General features: G+C 42.9%; 1 protein-coding gene across 10 annotated transcripts in view; it reads left to right on the top strand.

The window, feature by feature from the left end:
• FAM120B (family with sequence similarity 120B) overlaps positions 1–17181 on the top strand; it is a 75088-nt gene that overhangs the window by 25006 nt on the left and 32901 nt on the right. For 9 of the 10 annotated variants that reach the window (XR_004352506.1, XR_004352505.1, XM_032651054.1 and 6 more), the window contains 3 exons: positions 4503–4604; positions 11418–11590; positions 15029–15121. Coding sequence is in view for 8 of the 10 variants with exons in the window: in XM_032651054.1 (XP_032506945.1) it covers positions 4503–4604; positions 11418–11590; positions 15029–15121 (368 nt within the window). In the remaining 2 variants the exon portion in view is untranslated. The remainder of the gene's footprint in view (positions 1–4502; positions 4605–11417; positions 11591–15028; positions 15122–17181) is intronic. The other variant, XM_032651058.1, reaches the window with a different exon arrangement.

Raw genomic sequence — 17181 nt, 5'->3', positions numbered from 1 at the left:
ACCATAAAACTTGATATATTTTAGGAAATAGAAGGAACTCAGAAAGATGCAAGAAGGCAGATTCTGTTCTGCTCTCCTCCTCTTGTCTCACTGGTTTGCAGCTCTGGAGAAGAGCCCACGCCTATGGCAGTCTTTAACAGTTAAGGCTAACTGTCCTTTTTCCTTGTCATTCTCTCCTCGTTTTCACTCAGCAGACATTCTGGGAATCCGTGGGAGTTGCAGGAGAATGATAGTCTTGTGATGGGCGGTTAGGAAGTCATGTCATCCGTGTGGCACCTTTACAAAGCGCCTACAGGCCATCAGCTCATCCAAGTCCTAGAGGTTGACCTAAAAGGTGACTTTTTTTTCAAATGTATACAAAAAAGAATGGGGAGTTTTTCTATATTTTTAAGGACTAAAGCCGCACATAATTACAGATTAAACCAGCAATATAAAAAATATTACAGGATCATAAGGACATATGTATACTTTTTAAAGCCTGGAGGATTGTTATCAAACTTGAAAGTACAGTACTTGAGCGGTTAAAGTTGATGTTGCTTCTGCTAGTTCTCTTTCCCCTCCCATTGCTCACAGACCCTCCAGGTTGTGTGAGAGGAGTGGGCACTGCTGGGAGTGTGTGTTGGCATAATCAAGAGTTTTTATGGGAGAGCGGTTGGGCATGTAGACAGTTCCACAGTTTTGCTCCCAGGGGAAAATGTCTTAGTTATACTAGAAGCTTTTATAAAGCAGTATAATGTGTCTGTCCTTTGGGAATAGCAGAAGAACAAGTTTGATTATGCTACTTTTCTGTTTTCCGTATAAAATGTTATAGCGTGAATAGAGAGTAAAACTAGCAAAGAAATTTTACTTGAGTTTTTACTTTGCTCTTTTGAACTCAGAGCCTAGCAAATTGAAAGTTCAAATGAGAAAGTCAACCTTTTCTTTTAGGAATTACCAAACTCAATTTCCTCTTCTCTTTTTCTTGATGTATCGGTATTTAAGAAGATTATTTTAATTCAGACAAACCAAATTATTGCAAACATTTCTGCTGTTGTTTCAAAGTGCATACCAGATTAAAATCTCTGAAATTACGTGGTACCCCAGAGAATGTGCTAAACTATAGGATTTTCAAGCAAAATGCATTTATTTTTATTTTAAGAAGATTTCAGGTAACACTTTGCATCCGGCTGTGGCTTTTAGAAGGAGTGGGGAGCTGTAACCATGTCTGTGGTAGGCATAGTCTGAATTAACAGTGAAAATGCTTCCAAACGAATGTTTAGGTCTGGACAGAGACCTTATCCAGACTACAGATTTACTCTGCCATGTTGATAGCATTTTCTAGCTGCTCTGCACTGCCTTTTTACCCTCTTCTGGCAGAAGGAGGAAACGAAGGCGTATCGAGGGTCTCTGTCACCGGGCAGCTCACCAGGTGAGGGCAGGACGCAGAAGAACCTGTAGACACCTGCCCTCCACTTCGGAGAAGATGCTTGTTTTTATCCCTCTTTTCCTGTATCCTTCCCCACAATTTATAAAATGTTGTTTAGGGAATGAAACTTCAGATCAGCAGTTCTGATTGAACTTTTATCCTCTGGCTAGTTAATTTTATTTGAAAATTAAGAGTTTCCTATTCAAGGCTCTGTAAGTAGATAGCTGTAAGTACTGCATTTTAAGCAACATAGTTTGTTGTGCTGAGACCTAGTCAGTTAAACTCATCAGATGTCAGTTAACCATTTTATTGTAAAAGCAAAAGCTTCCCTTCTTTTGTTAATTAAGAAATACTTTGTAATTAATATTCACTTAACCCTCAATGGTCTAAATTATGGAGAAAAGAGGGAATTTGTTGTCAGTGCTGGTCTAAATAATGAGGAAAGAGGGGATTGGGCATCAGTGGTGGTCTAAATTTTGAGGGAAGAGAGATCTTGCTGTTGGTGCTGGCCTTGGGCCTGTTTCTCTGCCGGGCCTGACGCAGAGGTGAGCTCACAGCTCCTATTGGGCTCTCTCGATGGGCAGCTGTTTCCTCCTGGATTGCAGCTGAACGACTGATGCTGTGTGGCACTTCTCTTGGAATATTTGTCCAAAAGATGACTTCCCTGGGTCTTAACAAGAAAGGAAATAACAGAAGGTCTGTCAGGTGTTTTTATTTTATTTTATTTCTTTAATTTTTATTAATTTATTTTTTGACTGCGTTGGGCCTTCGTTGCTGCGCACGGGCTTTCTCTAGTTGCGGCCAGCGGGGGCCTGCTCTTTATTGCAGTGCGCAGGCTTCTCATTGTGGTGGCTTCTCTTGTTGCGGAGCACGGGCTCTAGGCGCGCGGGCTTCAGTAGTTGTGGCACGCGGGCTCAGTAGTTGTGGCACACGGGCTTAGTTGCTCCGCGACATGTGGGATCTTCCTGGACCAGGGCTCCAACCCGTGTCCCCTAGCATTGGCAGGCGGAGTCTTAACCACTGCACCACCAGGGAAGCCCCTATCAGGTGTTTTTAAATAAAGGATACCAGTGCCCAATGTGAACCTATCTTTACTTTCTTTGTGTGTTATTTAGAATTAAAACTTTGAGGTGTCAACTCTGAACCTCTGTGCTGTGAACAGTTTTAGATGAAAGATGGTCACTTGCATGCGGTGTGAAGTGTGGTTTTGTGAATGTTTCAGTGATTCCCCAGGAGTCAATTGGCAGGCTAGGTTCATCAGTGGCAGCCGTTGAGTGTGAGTTACTAAACCTCCTAAGGTTTGTCTCTTGGGATGAGTAGGACAGTATTCACTCAGTTGGCTGTTTTTTGGGGTTTTTTTGCGGTATGCGGGCCTCTCACTGCTGTGGCCTCTCCCGTTGCGGAGCACAGGCTCCGGACGTGCAGGCTCAGCGGCCATGGCTCACGGGCCCAGCTGCTCTGCGGCATGTGGGATCCTCCCAGACCGGGACACAAACCCGTGTCCCCTGCATCGGCAGGCGGACTCTCAACCACTGCGCCACCAGGGAAGCCCTGGCTGTTTTTTAATGTAATGGAAACCTAGGCCAAGAGGATTATATAGAAAGTGGATTGTTTTGTTTTTAACAACATCAAGAATACTTCTCATATTTTCTTTCTTTTAAAAAATTTTTTGGTATGTGTGAAATTTAGACTGAGATGAATTTGCTCATTAAACTTAACAGTTAATGAATATTTGCTCTGGGCCTTGTTTTATATGAAGAAGACACAGTTCTTGCTCTGGGGAACTCACAGTTAGGGTGGGCAGCCGCGGGAAATATGAAGGCATATGTGGGACTCTGGCCAGAGAACTAGGGGAGGGAGGCATGGGGTGCTGGGGGGTGCAGGGGGAGGCGCTGGCCCCACACTAGAGGGACTGATGCCTAACTGAGAGTGAGGGAAAGGGAAAGGGGGAGTTCACCAAGTGCCCGTCAAGGGAAGTGGGCCTCTGCGGGGGGTGGGGGGGGCGGGCAGAGAAGAGAGTGCGGACCAAATGCAGAGGTAAGAAAAGACAAGGTGAGCCTGGGGATCTGGGGGGCTGCAGCTGAGTGGAGCACGGCACGTGAGCCAGAGCTGTGGTTCTCCAGGGTCCCCAGACCAGCAGCGTCAGCCGCCTGGGAACCGGTCACTACCCCCAGAGCAACTCAGGGGCCCTGGGCGATTGCTGGGCTCCGAGGTCCACACTTTCTTCTGGTCCCTGGGCAGCTATTGGGGGATCTTAATGAGGAAGAGTGACCGACCTGGTCAGATTTTCATTTTTAAAAAAGCAAAACCCCAAAAGCCCCATTGACATGGAGAATGGCTTGAAAGGGGATGAGACTGAAGAGGAGCCTGCTTTCACCAGGGCAGTGCCGGCGTGAAGGGGGAAGGCCAAGAGTTCCCCTTGTGGGCCCCAGGCCAGGGCTGGTGTGGTGAGGGCCCTGGTGGGGACAGGGTCTGGAGGCCGCAGGGGAGCCAGACGCTGATGGCTTGGAGAGGCTGAGTAAGAGCGCTGAGTAGGACAGGCTTCCGCCACCTCCGCTTTGCTGAGGATGGTACAAGAATGGAAGCCAGCTGAACTTCTGTAGCAATTAATAATCCAGCAACAGACAGAAAGGCCTTTAATTCTAGATTATTTCTATCAGCTTTCTGAATGGTCTGACATAACAGTAGTCTTGATAGTTGCGTAAAGTAGTGAATTTAAGAACAGAAAGGACTGTCCTATTCCTCCAGTTCTCTGTAAATGTTTTCTGGAATGGTGGGAGGGTGGGAAGGAAGGAAGGCAGAATGCTGCAGGAGTCATCTCTGTGGCTGCCTCTCTGCCTGGTAATCACTTACCCAGGTGATCCTGCCATCCCCCCCACAAGGTTATTATTCTTGTTGGAATGAACGGATGGCCGTCAGATCAGAGGGTAGGGGGCCCACTGCTGGAAGCCCAAGGCCTCTCAGTGACCTTGGATGTAAGAACTCACGGTGCTCACCAGCGTGGACTTGGTCCTGGCCAGTGTGGGTCTGGTGCAGTGTTAGCCTGGTGATGAATTGGCACTCACACATGTCCACTGATGCAGCTGTCTTTACTCAGGTGGTGCCAGCACCTGCCCCACTGTCAAGGAGTGGTTTGTGTACTCTGGGAACCCACTGAGGCAGCCGGACCTCGTCAGGCCTCTGCGGATGAGCGTTCCAGGTACAGACAGCCCTGATTGAAATAAATCATTGATTTGTTGATGTGATGCAAGTCCAGTACTGATCTCTGTGGAAACATACTTTTCCAGAACTGTACACGTACTAATTTTCATTTCTTCCGTGGGTCCCAGAGCAATGTATCTAATAAAGTTCTAAAACACCTGAGGAAAGGGCGTTATACCGATTTTCCGGGGGCCAGTCTGCCGAATCGTCCTGCCTCGTTCCCCTCCCACTGCTCAAGGTGCATGCAAGGCGGGGGGTGGGGGTGGGGAAGAAAGGTCGTCATGGGTCGGGCCCCAGGACCTGACGCCTGGCCGTCACTCAGTGAAACCCACCCAACTAACAAGGCTGGGTTCTTGCTACTCTGTTTGAGTCAGTTCTCGTCTTGCTCCCACCACTGAAAGTGGGCTTGAGGAATTGGGGAGGGGAGGCGAAGAAAAGTTATTTTAACTGGAAAAAAAGTTTTTTCAAGGGAGGTATCTTAAAACACATAATGGGAGGGGAGGAAAAAACAAAGTTCTCCTAAAAATTAGTTGAAGTAAATCCTTCCTTCCTGTGAGTTCTTAGTATCTGAAAAAGGTCAAGCATGTTTGTAGGAGATAGTGTTTTACATACAGACAGCTGAAGAAGAGGGGTTTAGGGTTTATTTTAGTGGCCCTCGTTAGTGTTTTGGAAAACAAATACTTTTCTAAAACTTTTATATTCCGTTTTTATATGTATTAAATTCTCTTAAGTCACTATTACTTTCTATCACTCAAGCCTATAATTTACCAAATAAGGCTTGAACACTGCAAAACATTTTTCTTATAAGTGGAATTGTATAGGGAGAGAAGTTGAAGGAATATTTCCTTACTCTCTCAGTTGGTGAGTGATATACTCAGACCTAAAAAGGTGCTTATCACAAAAACAAATTAAGATGAATTGACATTTGGTTTTACAGCAAGAAGTATTTTTAAAGGATAGCCAAAACCGTCTCCCAGAAATGTTCTGCTATATATGTAATTTTCATCTCATAGGATCTTCCCAGAAATAATGTGGGAAGTGATTATGATAGCTCTCTTCCTCATTTGAATGATGGAGAATATTTGGTTATTCATTATTATGAGTTAATTTTAGAAACCACTCCATATAAGGTTTTAATAAGCTCTAGAAGTCATTCATTTATCAGAGAGACTGCTTCTGGGTCTTGTGAACCACAGGTTTGTGCGTGTGGCACACCCAGACTGCAGTTGGGACTCTGCTTCCAGAAGGAGCTGGGGACGGCACGTCTGCCATCACTAGGAAACTGGAAATGGGATCTTGAACTTTTGTTGCAGGTGGTTTAGATGAATTACTCTGTTCATGCTTATGTTAATAGTGATACAAGATGACAAGATTTTTATATAAATAGCTTTCTATATCCATGAGGAAAAATGCCAAGTGGTTTTAGACTAAATTGGAAAATGGACTAGCCAATTCCTGTCTCAGGTGTTTTCCATCCTCACCCTGACATGTGGGAGTAAAACCAGTGGACTCCTGCTGCTTGATCCTCACCTTGGCAGGCCCCTTGTGCACGGGTGCAAGGTGTCCTTGCTGCCTGATTAAAGCCATCCTTTCCAGCCAGGCCAGTGGCGCTGCTAGAGCTGTTGCTTTAGGGGAGACCGTGTCTGATCCTTCTTGTTCTCCTGAGATGGTGCCATTAGGTTGGTATCATGGATGTTACATTTTCAGTGAGTCTCCCCATGTAGTGGCCAATGTAGAAAAAAAGACTTTTTCCTCTAACAGCACACATGATTTAACACTTGCTTTCTTAAATGGTGGAAATAAAAAATAAATCAGATGTTTTTTAACAAAGTGGAAAGGAGACAGAAGGGGAGCAGAAAAATTATAAAGATTACCTAAAAATTAGGTAAGAATTAAAAGGGGGAAAGAATTATAAATGACCAGCCAGGGAGCAGAAAAATTAATTTCATTACTGGTATATTTTATTCATGGAGCTCATTTACATGCATATATTCCATCCACATCCCCATCTTTATGTGTGTGTACATATACACACATCCAGATGTACTAGCTATATTATGTTTATAATTGTATAGATATTACATTCCACTTATCTTACAATATGTCATGAAAGATGATGTTCCTGGTAACACAAGAAGGGTGTACTTTGAAATTTCGCTTCCTTTCCCCAGACGACCCTTACAGGATCCTTGTGTCCATGTGTGTTTGTTCATTCATCACACTTCACTTACGGATGTTCTGCATTTTGTGGTGTCTTGGACCACATAACAGGGAAGCATTTGAAATAGCTTTCTAGCTCTAGAACTGGAGATTCTTCTTTAGACAAAGTGTAGATGATTTCTTTTTTCTTCACAGAGCCATTTTTTAGTCATAATAAGCATATCCTTATTTTACAAACCTAGGAAAGCTGATTGCACGTATCTAATTGGTAATTTGTGTGTCTGTTGGGGTGGCCAAAAGTTCATTCTTTTTTTCCTTAAGGTGGCTCTAGTAGCACTTAGTTATCTTTAACTTCATTCAAAACAGTTTTGTTAGATTGTATGTGACAGCTGTCATATCAGCATACGTTTAATAAAAGACTTACCAAAATTGGTGAATTTTTGTGTAGCCATTTTAACATTGAAGATGGAAGAAAAAAAGCAACATTTTTGGCTTATTTTGCTTTATTATTTCAAGATAGGTAAAAATGTAACCGAAATGCAAAAAAAGATTTGTGCGGTGTATGGAAAAGGTGCTGTGACTGATCGAATGTGTCAAAAGTGGTTTGCGAAGTTTCATGCTGGAGATTTCTCACTGGATGATGCGCCACGGTCGGGTAAACCAGTTGAAGTTGGTAGCGATAAAATCGAGACATTAACTGAGAACAGTCAACGTTATTCCATGCAGGAGACAGCCGACATGCTCAAAATATCCAAGTCAAGAGCTGAAAATGATTTGCACCAGCTGGTTATGTGGATGTTTGGGTTCCACATAAATTAAGCGAAAAAAACCTTCTTGACCGTATTTCCACATGTAATTCTCTACTGAAATGTAATGAAAACGTTCCGTTTTTAGAAGAGATTGTGACAGGTGATGAAAAGTGGTTACTGTACAATAATGTGGAATGGAAGAGATCGTGGGGCAAGCAAAATGAACCACCACCAACCATAGCAAATGCCAGTCTTCAACCAAAGAAGGTGATGTTGTGTATATGGTGGGATTGGAAGGAAGTCCTCTATTATGAGCTCCTTCCGGAAAACCAAACGATTAATTCCAACCAGTACTGTTCCCAATTAAACCAACTGAAAGCAGCACTCGATGAAAAGCATCCAGAATTAGTCAACAGAAAATGCATAATCTTTCATCAGGATAACGCAAGGCTGCGTGTTTCTTTGATGACCAGGCAAAAACTGTTACAGCTTGGCTGGGAAGTTCTGATTCATCCTCTGTATTCACCAGACATTGCACCTTTGGATTTCCATTTATTTTGGTCTTTACAAAATTCTCTTAATGGAAAAAATTTCCATTCCCTGGAAGACTGTAAAAGGCACCTGGAACAGTTCTTTGCTCAAAAAGATAAAAAGTTTGGGGAAGATGGAATTATGAAGTTGCCCGAAAGATGGCAGAAGGTAGTGGAACAAAAGGGTGAATACATTGTTCAATAAAGTTCTTGGTGAAAATGAATAATGTGTCTTTCATTTTTTTTTTTTTTTTTTTTTTTTTTTTTGCAGTACATGGGCCTCTCCCCTTGCGGAGCACAGGCTCCAGACGTGCAGGCTCAGTGGCCATGGTTCATGGGCCTAGCCGCTCCGCGGCATGTGGGATCTTCCCAGACCGGGGCACGAACCCGTGTCCCCTGCATCACCAGGCGGACTCTCCACCACTGCGCCACCAGGGAAGCCCGTGTCTTTCATTTTTACTTAAAAACTGAGGGCACTTTTTGGCCAACCCAATAGAATGATTTTTTAAAAGTGTTGTTCAAGAATCAGTGAGTAAACTTAGTATTTCTTGGCTATGTAAAGATGTTTGACTCACTAGAATCCTGCAGATCATCTTAGAAGACTATTTTATAAAATGAAATGAGGTGGAGTGGTATATTTTATGACAAGAAGGGGCTGTATTTGATTCCTTCCATCATTTGGTAAACAACTGTAGTGAAGTTTTCTTGTTTCAGCTCCTCTTAACATGTACTGTTGAAGGTTTCCATCTTGACACTTGTTAATACAGGTGAAAAAAGTGTCACATCTTGGAGGTTTCTGTGGGTGGTAACTGGAGGTCACCAACCTGCTCTGTGGGTGAGAGCATGTGCTCCTCGTGAGGAGATGCTGTCAGGGCCCCAGCCTCTGAAGTCACCTCCCTGATGTTGTGGATTAGAATAAATGGATTTAAAGCCTCAGTCGTGTTTTTCTTCCATTTGTAAAGATAATTGGAAGCTTTGTCAACTAAATGTTACAAATACACATATGAGTCACAAGCCAGTGGTTGAATTTTGCACTGACTGCTTTTTATACCTAATTCACTATATTTTGAATGTATTAGGTAGAAGCAGTATAACACTGTCTTTTTGCAAGCATGAAATTAGCTCATCCATGGAAGTTTAGAGTTTAATATATTGAGATGTCAACTCATTCTAGTCTGTTTATAGCTGAATGAATTTTTTTTACTTATTGTAAATAAGCTACTGAAGTTTATCCAACCAGAATAAAGATTCAGTTTGCATGTGAGTAGTCAGCGTTTTTTATTTTGTCTTTTTTTGGCCAGGGGTGCTCTTTCAAACAGAATGCTAAATAAATATTCATTTAAATCAGATTATGAATTAAAACCTTCATAAGTAAACTTGAGACACACAGTGTATGCAGGTTAATTTCTGGAAGTGTCACCTCTCTCGTTCTCAGAGTGCACACAAACCAGTTTTATGGTTTCTTACCCTAGAAATATGCAAGGAAAATAATCATAGGATAACTCTAAAACCCAACGATTACATTATTTCCGTATAGAAAGCTCACAGAAATGCCATGGCTTAGAGTGTATTCATTGACTCGTGCATTTATAGCTGTAAAAGCACACTCCGGACCATTGCTTTGTTACTAGTGGGGCATCCAGCAGCCTCCACCCTGGGGTGGGTCCTCCCAGGCATCTCAGACAGTCTTCCAAGTTGTCATTCACAGAAATGACCACTTTCCTTGTCCATCTGCGTGCCCCTCCAGGGCTCGGTTGCTCCGAAAAGCCTTGAGACTTTCCCGGATTCAGGCAAAAACCTTTGCCAAGTGACAGAATTTGGTTTTTGAAGCTGATGTGTTTCAGAGGCAGTGTATTGTAGTTGGTGACCTACAGACCAGATCACCTGCTTAGATCTCTGGATTGTTCTTTGGAACATCTCAGCTGCCCATGGAACTCTGGGTAAAGTGTAAGGGCTACCCTTGATCTTTTCTGGCAGAGTTACACAATTTTCTCATATTGTGAAATATTTTTACTTTGCTATGTTCAACTATTTAAAAAATGTGAAAGTCATTAATAGTTTATGGGTTGTACAAAAACAGACAATGAGCTGGATTTTGCCCACAGGCTGCTATTTGCAGCCGGAAAAGCGTGTTTCTGAGAAGGAATAGCTGACCCTGTGATTCTCTTGGAATAATATTTCTATCTTAAAGACTAGTGCCGTTGTTTTTTTTTGTTTTTGCCAAAACAAAATTACCTTCATTTTCTTTCTTCCAAGGGAAAAGATGATTTAATAAATAATGAAAAAGTATTTTGAGGAGGAGAGAACACTTCAGCCATATCATAAATGCAAGTGACTTTTGCTGGGCTGTTTCACTTCTGATGGTGGGAAATACACACCTGAGAATATTGAATGACATTGTGAGAAGCATAAACAGAAAAGGGGAAGAACTTCCTTTTTTGAGTCACTTAATTCTGATACCATTTGGTTAGTGAGTTTTGTTTTCTTAGTGAAGCTGTGGGATGGTTAGGTCCAGCTGTCCTTGCACTTGAGGATGCCTTACAGCCACAGGACCTACAGAAAGTCACAGCTGCTGCTCTTGGCAGGACCTGGCCTAGCCCAGGCCTGGCCCCTCTGGGCAGAAGGAGCAGGGCTGCTGTGTCTTCCTCCAGACTCATGCTGCCATTGATGGTGACTTGGGTAAATGAGTGAGAAGTTTTTCTTTTCTTTGATTTTAATAGTTTAAACATATATATGAAATGTAGGAATAAAACACAAATTTAGTAGAATTTTAATATTTTAGGAATTTCTGTTTAATAGTTCTAGGGATGTGCTTTCCAAAGCATGGGGCTCACAGGTGCCCTGCTTATCCTAGTCTCTAGTTTGTTCAGTGCAGACTCCCAGGTACTTTACCTAGCAAAGCAGAATTTCTGCATACAGACTCCAGGAAATGTATTTTTTACAATTTTGGCAGCTGGTTCTTTTGCACAATGAAGTTTGAAAACCACTAGTCTGGGGAAATAACAGCAAACTAACAGCAAATAGGTGGTGTTTCCACCAAGCACCCCATCGCAGCTGTGCTGTGTCTCACGCCCTAAGACAGTACAGCGAGCAACACGGGTAGGAAAAAACCCTCTTCCCCCACAATGTAGCCATTTAAAAAAAGAAGACTGGTTTCAGTGAAATACATATATGCTGACCTTTTAGGGTTTCTGCTTGTTTAAACCAGGAAGTTCTGTGCATGTTTATTTCCAGTTGCTTTATACTTTAAAGCCCACGGGTATCGGGAAGGGAAGAAGTTAGTGCCCTTTATTCCTTTATTGTATTTCTGCAGACGCGTATTATAACCTGCTACTGCAAAGAATAACGGTAAATGGACTTTCCTCTAACTAGGGGGAACGCCTAGTTTGAAGCTACTGTGGCTGAGCCAAGAGGCAGGACTACAGGCCCAGCGCTTGGACACACTCCTGGCCTGTTTTGACCTTTCCTCGTCGCGAGAAGAGCTGCAGGTGGTCGAGAGCCCCTTTCAAGCGTTGTGCTGCCTCCTGATCTACCTCTTTGTGCAGGTAACCTCCTTTCCTGTCGAAGCTGCTGCTGTCACCCCTCACTCCTGGCCCTCGCCTTTCGTGGGGTGTGGTGCTCTGGGATGTAGCCGTGGGTTGGTTCCCTGCACCATCTCTGCCCAGTGTCTGTTCCATAAACTCCAGTCCTTCGAAATGCTCGGACTCAAGTGAGGGCGTACATTTGAGAAGCCCCGTCTGCTGCCGGACTAGAGGTGGGCTGCACCTGAGTGTGATGGAGACTTGAGGCGTCTGACCCGTGCAGGAGCCCTGTTGCACTTTGCTCACGCTTGCTGAGCTTTTTGGGCTCTGGACTGTTCCTGTGTCCCTATGTGGGTGGTGGTTCCTGTTGGTGGGGTTTCACGTAATGGTGAGAAGGTCCAGCGCTGCAGTCCGGCTGACCTGGCTGGAGTCACAGCTCTTCCCAGAAGCACAGAGCTACCAAGGGAGACTACTTGAACTTTCCTAAGTCATCTAACAAACGTTCGCTTTTCAACCTGCGAACGGGATCACACCTTCTTCGTGAGGCTACTGGCCAGGCATTCTGTAGAAGGCGAGAAGTGTCCTGCACAGGTGCCCAGAGGAAAGCCCACCAGGGTGGTTGTCGCTGTCAGCCACCCCCACCCGCGGAGCTGGGCCACGCACGGGGTGGAGAAGGCCACAGCCACGCGTGGGGAGGCGCCGCCAGCTCCTCGTTCGTGCGGTTTGTTAGTTTATGCAGGGAGCTTACAAGGGCCACTGAAAACATTCGCCTTTTATTAGTTTCCACGTGCATGATAACGTTGGGAGGCCTCAACAAAAGAAGGGCTTAAATACCTTCCATCTCCTGCTTCCCTTCCCCAGCTGAACTGTTTGTACAAGTCCTTTGCCATCAAGTGTCTGTTTCTTTAGCCATGTAGACCTTCTCACCAGCTTTCCTGATCCCCAGCAGCTGTCCCCTCCTCTGGTCTCTGTAGGTGATAGGTCTGCGTCTGCTTTGCCGTAACTATCAAGTTTTCATTTGTCTGGAATAGAAAATTATGTTTCTATTTTTCAAACCTGAATTCATTGTCTTTAAGAAACTTATGGTAGAATTACATTTCAGGGGACTCATATACTGCTTTTTCCTTTCTAAAAGTCCTCTGTCATTTTATAGCTAGTCCTGTATTTTGCATTTTGTACAAACGTGGTATATATAGTTAAATCACCCTTAGAGAGTTTATTGCTTCTTTATTGGTTTCACATGCACCAGTATCAACTTTAGTTTTGAGTAGAATTTTCCTTTATTTGCACCAGACTCAGCAAAGTGTAAATCAATAAATGATGGCAGGGTTATTTAGTATTTAAATATAAAAATATATTTCTTTCTATATTTTTACTAAATGTACATGCATGTATTGTCAGTTAATATTTTCTGTCCATTGTTTATGAATCTACAGGTGGCTGAGGTGGACCCGTAGAGGGAATTGGGAAGTGGTAGATGACCAATAGCTGAGTTTTCTCCTTCAGAAAGATCAGTGGTTTTCTTCTCAGTACTCCTTGTGAACATACGGATAGTGATGCCATGTGTTAGCGCTCCTAGGACTACGTTTTGCATTATTTTTTTCCAGCAGTAGAGATAGGTCCTTGAACCCATTCACAGTCACCCAATACAGCTCTGCTTTCTTGTCAGCTGTGCAAGTGATCGTTAGTTATGAAAATCCACTTCCAACAGGAAAAAAATTCCAAATCACAGAACAGTCACTTTACATCTCACATTTATATAACCCTGAAGCAAGACAAGCATCAGGAAAACTTCTACTTTTACCTTCTTTACACTAGTAACTGCCCTTTCAGTGAACATCTCTTTAGTGTAAGTAAGTCAGCATGAGATAGACTCAGTGTTGGTTTGACTTGCAAGGACACATTCAAATTGGAACTTTTTAAAACTAGAAAACAAATTGACACATCAGTGTTGTCCCTCAGATCAAAAGGTACTGTACTGTGTTATTATTCACGGGGATAACTTCTCTCAGGATTAATAAGACTAAAAAGGTAATTTTTTAAAAATACTGTACTTTTATATAGTTAAGCTTATATTAGATGTTTTGATGTGTCATACGGGTTAACTACATCCTGTTCAGTGTACAGAACCTGTAGAGAAACAAAACCCTCTCTTTTGTTCACTTGGATTCGTACCTACAAGTGAGCAGCATTTTTTATCAGAGGCTTTTCTGAGAAGCTTTCCTGGGAGTGTAAGTTTGCATCATAGAAACTTTACATATTTTTTATAATCTATACTGGAGCAAATACTTTATAATAATAATATCCATTATGCAAAATTCTAAAAAATAGGTATTACTAAGACTTGCCTCCTCTAATATGTTATAGATTTGTTAATTACAAAGGTGGTGGCAGAGTATGAAATAGGTTAACTGAAAAAAATAGGACATGAAAGAGTTATTCCTTTCTCATAGGTAGTGTCTTAAAGTCAGCCTTCTGCAAAAGTTGCTAATGGCAAGAAGTAGAACTAACTGTATGCCAACAAACCTGTCTAAGCAGAGAGAGGTGAGGGTTTATGGGTTTAAAAAAAATACTTTCTGCTTGGTCTTGCTTCTGTGGATTGGGATCTTTTTTCTTGGTCACGAGTGCTGCACATTTGTAGATTTCTTGGTTTTTCCCTGAAATAATTACAGCTGTCATTTATACAAAGGCAACAACTATTTTGGAGTAAACATGGAAATGGATAGTGATGGGACCAGTGTGGCATTTGGTGACTGAGCCTTGTGACCCTGTGAGGAGGGTGCAGAGGTGTTGCCAATGGCCGGGCCTGGTGCCGTCTTTGATCTCCATCCCCTCCTCCTTTCCAGGGTCCGTCTCTTTCTCCATATCTCTGTCTCTCCTTGCTTCTCACTCACACTTTGGTTAGACTCTTTGATTCCACAAAGGATGGGAGGGGACTCATATCTGGGGAATCCTGGTTTCCTTTAAACTGGGATCTGAGGACACAGTTGATGTCTGGGGCTGGCAAGGGTGGGTGTTTATCCCAGCTCTGATCACTCTGGCTCAGGCCAGCTGTGGGTGCTGTCCGTCTGCAAACCCCTGAATTGTCAGTTCTGGAAATATGTGTCAAAACTTGATGACCTGTGTTGCTCCAAGACTTAGACTTGGTCATAGCTCAAGCTTTCCGCAGGCGCTCTGGAGCGTTCTGCCTTGCTAATGAGTAACAGGCTCCCCCGTCCAGCTTGGTCCTAGGTGTCGTGGAGATTTTCACACCAGGGACTGTGGGTGGTGGGAGAAAAGACCCTGCTCACCTCCACTGGCGTCTCTTCTGCTGCTCTGTGTGTGTGTGTGTGTGTGTGTGTGTGTGTGTGTGTGTGTGTGTGTATGAGTGTATGTGTGTATGTGCACATGCATGTGTCCCATGCCTATATTTGGTCCGAGCTGGTTTTCCTGGGGCTGACGCTGGCTCTCTCTCCCACGCAGGTGGACACCCTCTGTCTGGAGGATCTACATGCCTTCATTGCACAGGCCCTGTGCCTCGAAGGAAAGACCACCATGGAGCTTGCAGACTTGCAGGTACTGACTGTCACACCTCTAAGGATGGCCCGCCTGACCACACTTGCCAGCATTCTTTACATTTGGTTGTTTTACAGGAACGTTCCCCATGACTTATTTATTTTGTAACTGGAAATTTTTACCTTCTGAACCCCTTGACCCATTTGGCCCACCTCCTACCCCGCCTCTGGCAACCACCAATCTGTTCTCTGTGTCTATCAGTTTGTTATTGTTTTTGTTTTGTTTTGTTTTACGATTCCACATAGAAGTGAAATCCTATGTCATTTGTCTTCCTCTGATTTATTTCACTTAGCGTCATGCCCTCAATCCATGTTGTCACAAATGACGAGATTTCATTCTTTTTTTTACGGCTGAATAATATTCCATTGTGTGTGTGTATGTATGTGTGTGTGTGTAACAGTTTATCCATTGCACTCATTGGTGGACACTTACACTTAGGTTGTTTGCGTGTCTTGGCTGTTGTAAATAGTGCTGCCGTGAACATAGGGGTGCAGATCTCCTCGAGATAGTATTTTTATTTTTTTCTGATAAATACCCAGAAGTGGAATTACTGGATCATATAGTAGTTCTATTTTTAACTTTTAAGAGCCTCCATGCTGTTTTTCAGAGTGGCTGCACCAATTTACGTTCCCACCAATGGTGCATAAAGGTTCCCTTTTCTCCACACCCTCTCCAACATTTGTTATTTCTTGCTTTTTGATGATGGCCATTCTAACAGTTATGAGGTGATATCTCATTGTGCTTTTGATTTGCATTTCCCTGATGATTAGTGATGTTGAGCACCTTTTCATGTCCCTGTTGGCCATCTGTGTGTGTTCTTTGGAAAAATGTCTATTCAGATCTTCTGCCCATTTTTTAATCAGATTGTTTTGTGTTTTTGCTATTGAGTTGTATGAGTTATTTATATATTTTGAATATTAACCCCTTGTCAGATACATGATTTGCAAATGATTTCTCCCATTCAGTAGGTTCCCTTTTCATTTTGTTGATGGTTTCCTTTGCCGTGCAGAAGCTTTTTTCCCTTTTTTTTCGGTATAGTTGATGTACAATAGTATATGTTACAGGTATACAGCACAATGATTCACAGTTTTAAAGGTTATATTCCATTTATAGTTTTTATAGTTATTATAAAATATTGGCTTTATTCCCTGTGTTGTACAATATATCTGTGTAGCTTATTTTTTTATACATAGTAGTTTATATCTTTTAATCTGCAGAAGCATTTTAGTTTGCTGTATTCTCACTTGTTTATTTTTGCCTTTGCTGCCCGTGCTTTGGGTGTCAAATCCAAAAAAGTGATTGCCAAGACCGATGTCAAGGAGCTTACTGCCTGTGTTTTTTTCTAGTCGTTTTATTTTTTCTGCTCTTATGTTCAAGTCTTTAATCCATTTTGAGTTGATTTTTGTGTATGGTGTAGATACAGTTTCATTGTTTTGTATATGACTGTTCAGTTTTCCCAATATCACTTGTAGAGACTGTCCTTTCCCCATGGTATATCCTTGGCTCCTTTGTTGACCACTTATGCATGGATTATTTTCTGGGCTCTCTATTCTGTTCTGTTGATCTTTGTGTCTGTTTTTGTGACAGTACTGTTTTGTTTACTGTAGCTTTGAGATACAGTCGGAAGTCAGGGAGTGTTATGCCTCCAGCTTTGTTCTTTTTTCTCAAGATGGCTTTGGCTATTTGGGGTCTTTTGTTCCATACAAATTTTAGGAGTGTCCTATTTCTGTGAAAAATGCCATTGGTATTTTGATTGGATTGCATGGAATCTGTAGATTGCCTTGGGTAGTATGGTCATTTTAACAATATTCATTCTTCCAATCCATGAGCATGGTATATCTTTCCATTTGTGGAAAGGTCCTTTTAAATGATATGTGTATTTACACGTTTATTAAAAATCCAGGTGATGGGGCTTCCCTGGTGGCGCAGTGGTTGAGAGTCCGCCTGCCGATGCAGGGGACCACGGGTTCGTGCCCCGGTCGGGGAAGATCCCACATACCACGGAGCGGCTGGGCCCGTGAGCCATGGCCGCTGAGCCTGCATGTCCGGAGCCTGTGCTC

The sequence above is a fragment of the Phocoena sinus genome, chromosome 12 (assembly GCF_008692025.1).
Source record: "Phocoena sinus isolate mPhoSin1 chromosome 12, mPhoSin1.pri, whole genome shotgun sequence".
Lineage (NCBI taxonomy): Eukaryota > Metazoa > Chordata > Mammalia > Artiodactyla > Phocoenidae > Phocoena > Phocoena sinus.
Note: the sequence above shows the minus strand (reverse complement) of the source record. Positions and strands in the feature narration are given on the sequence as shown.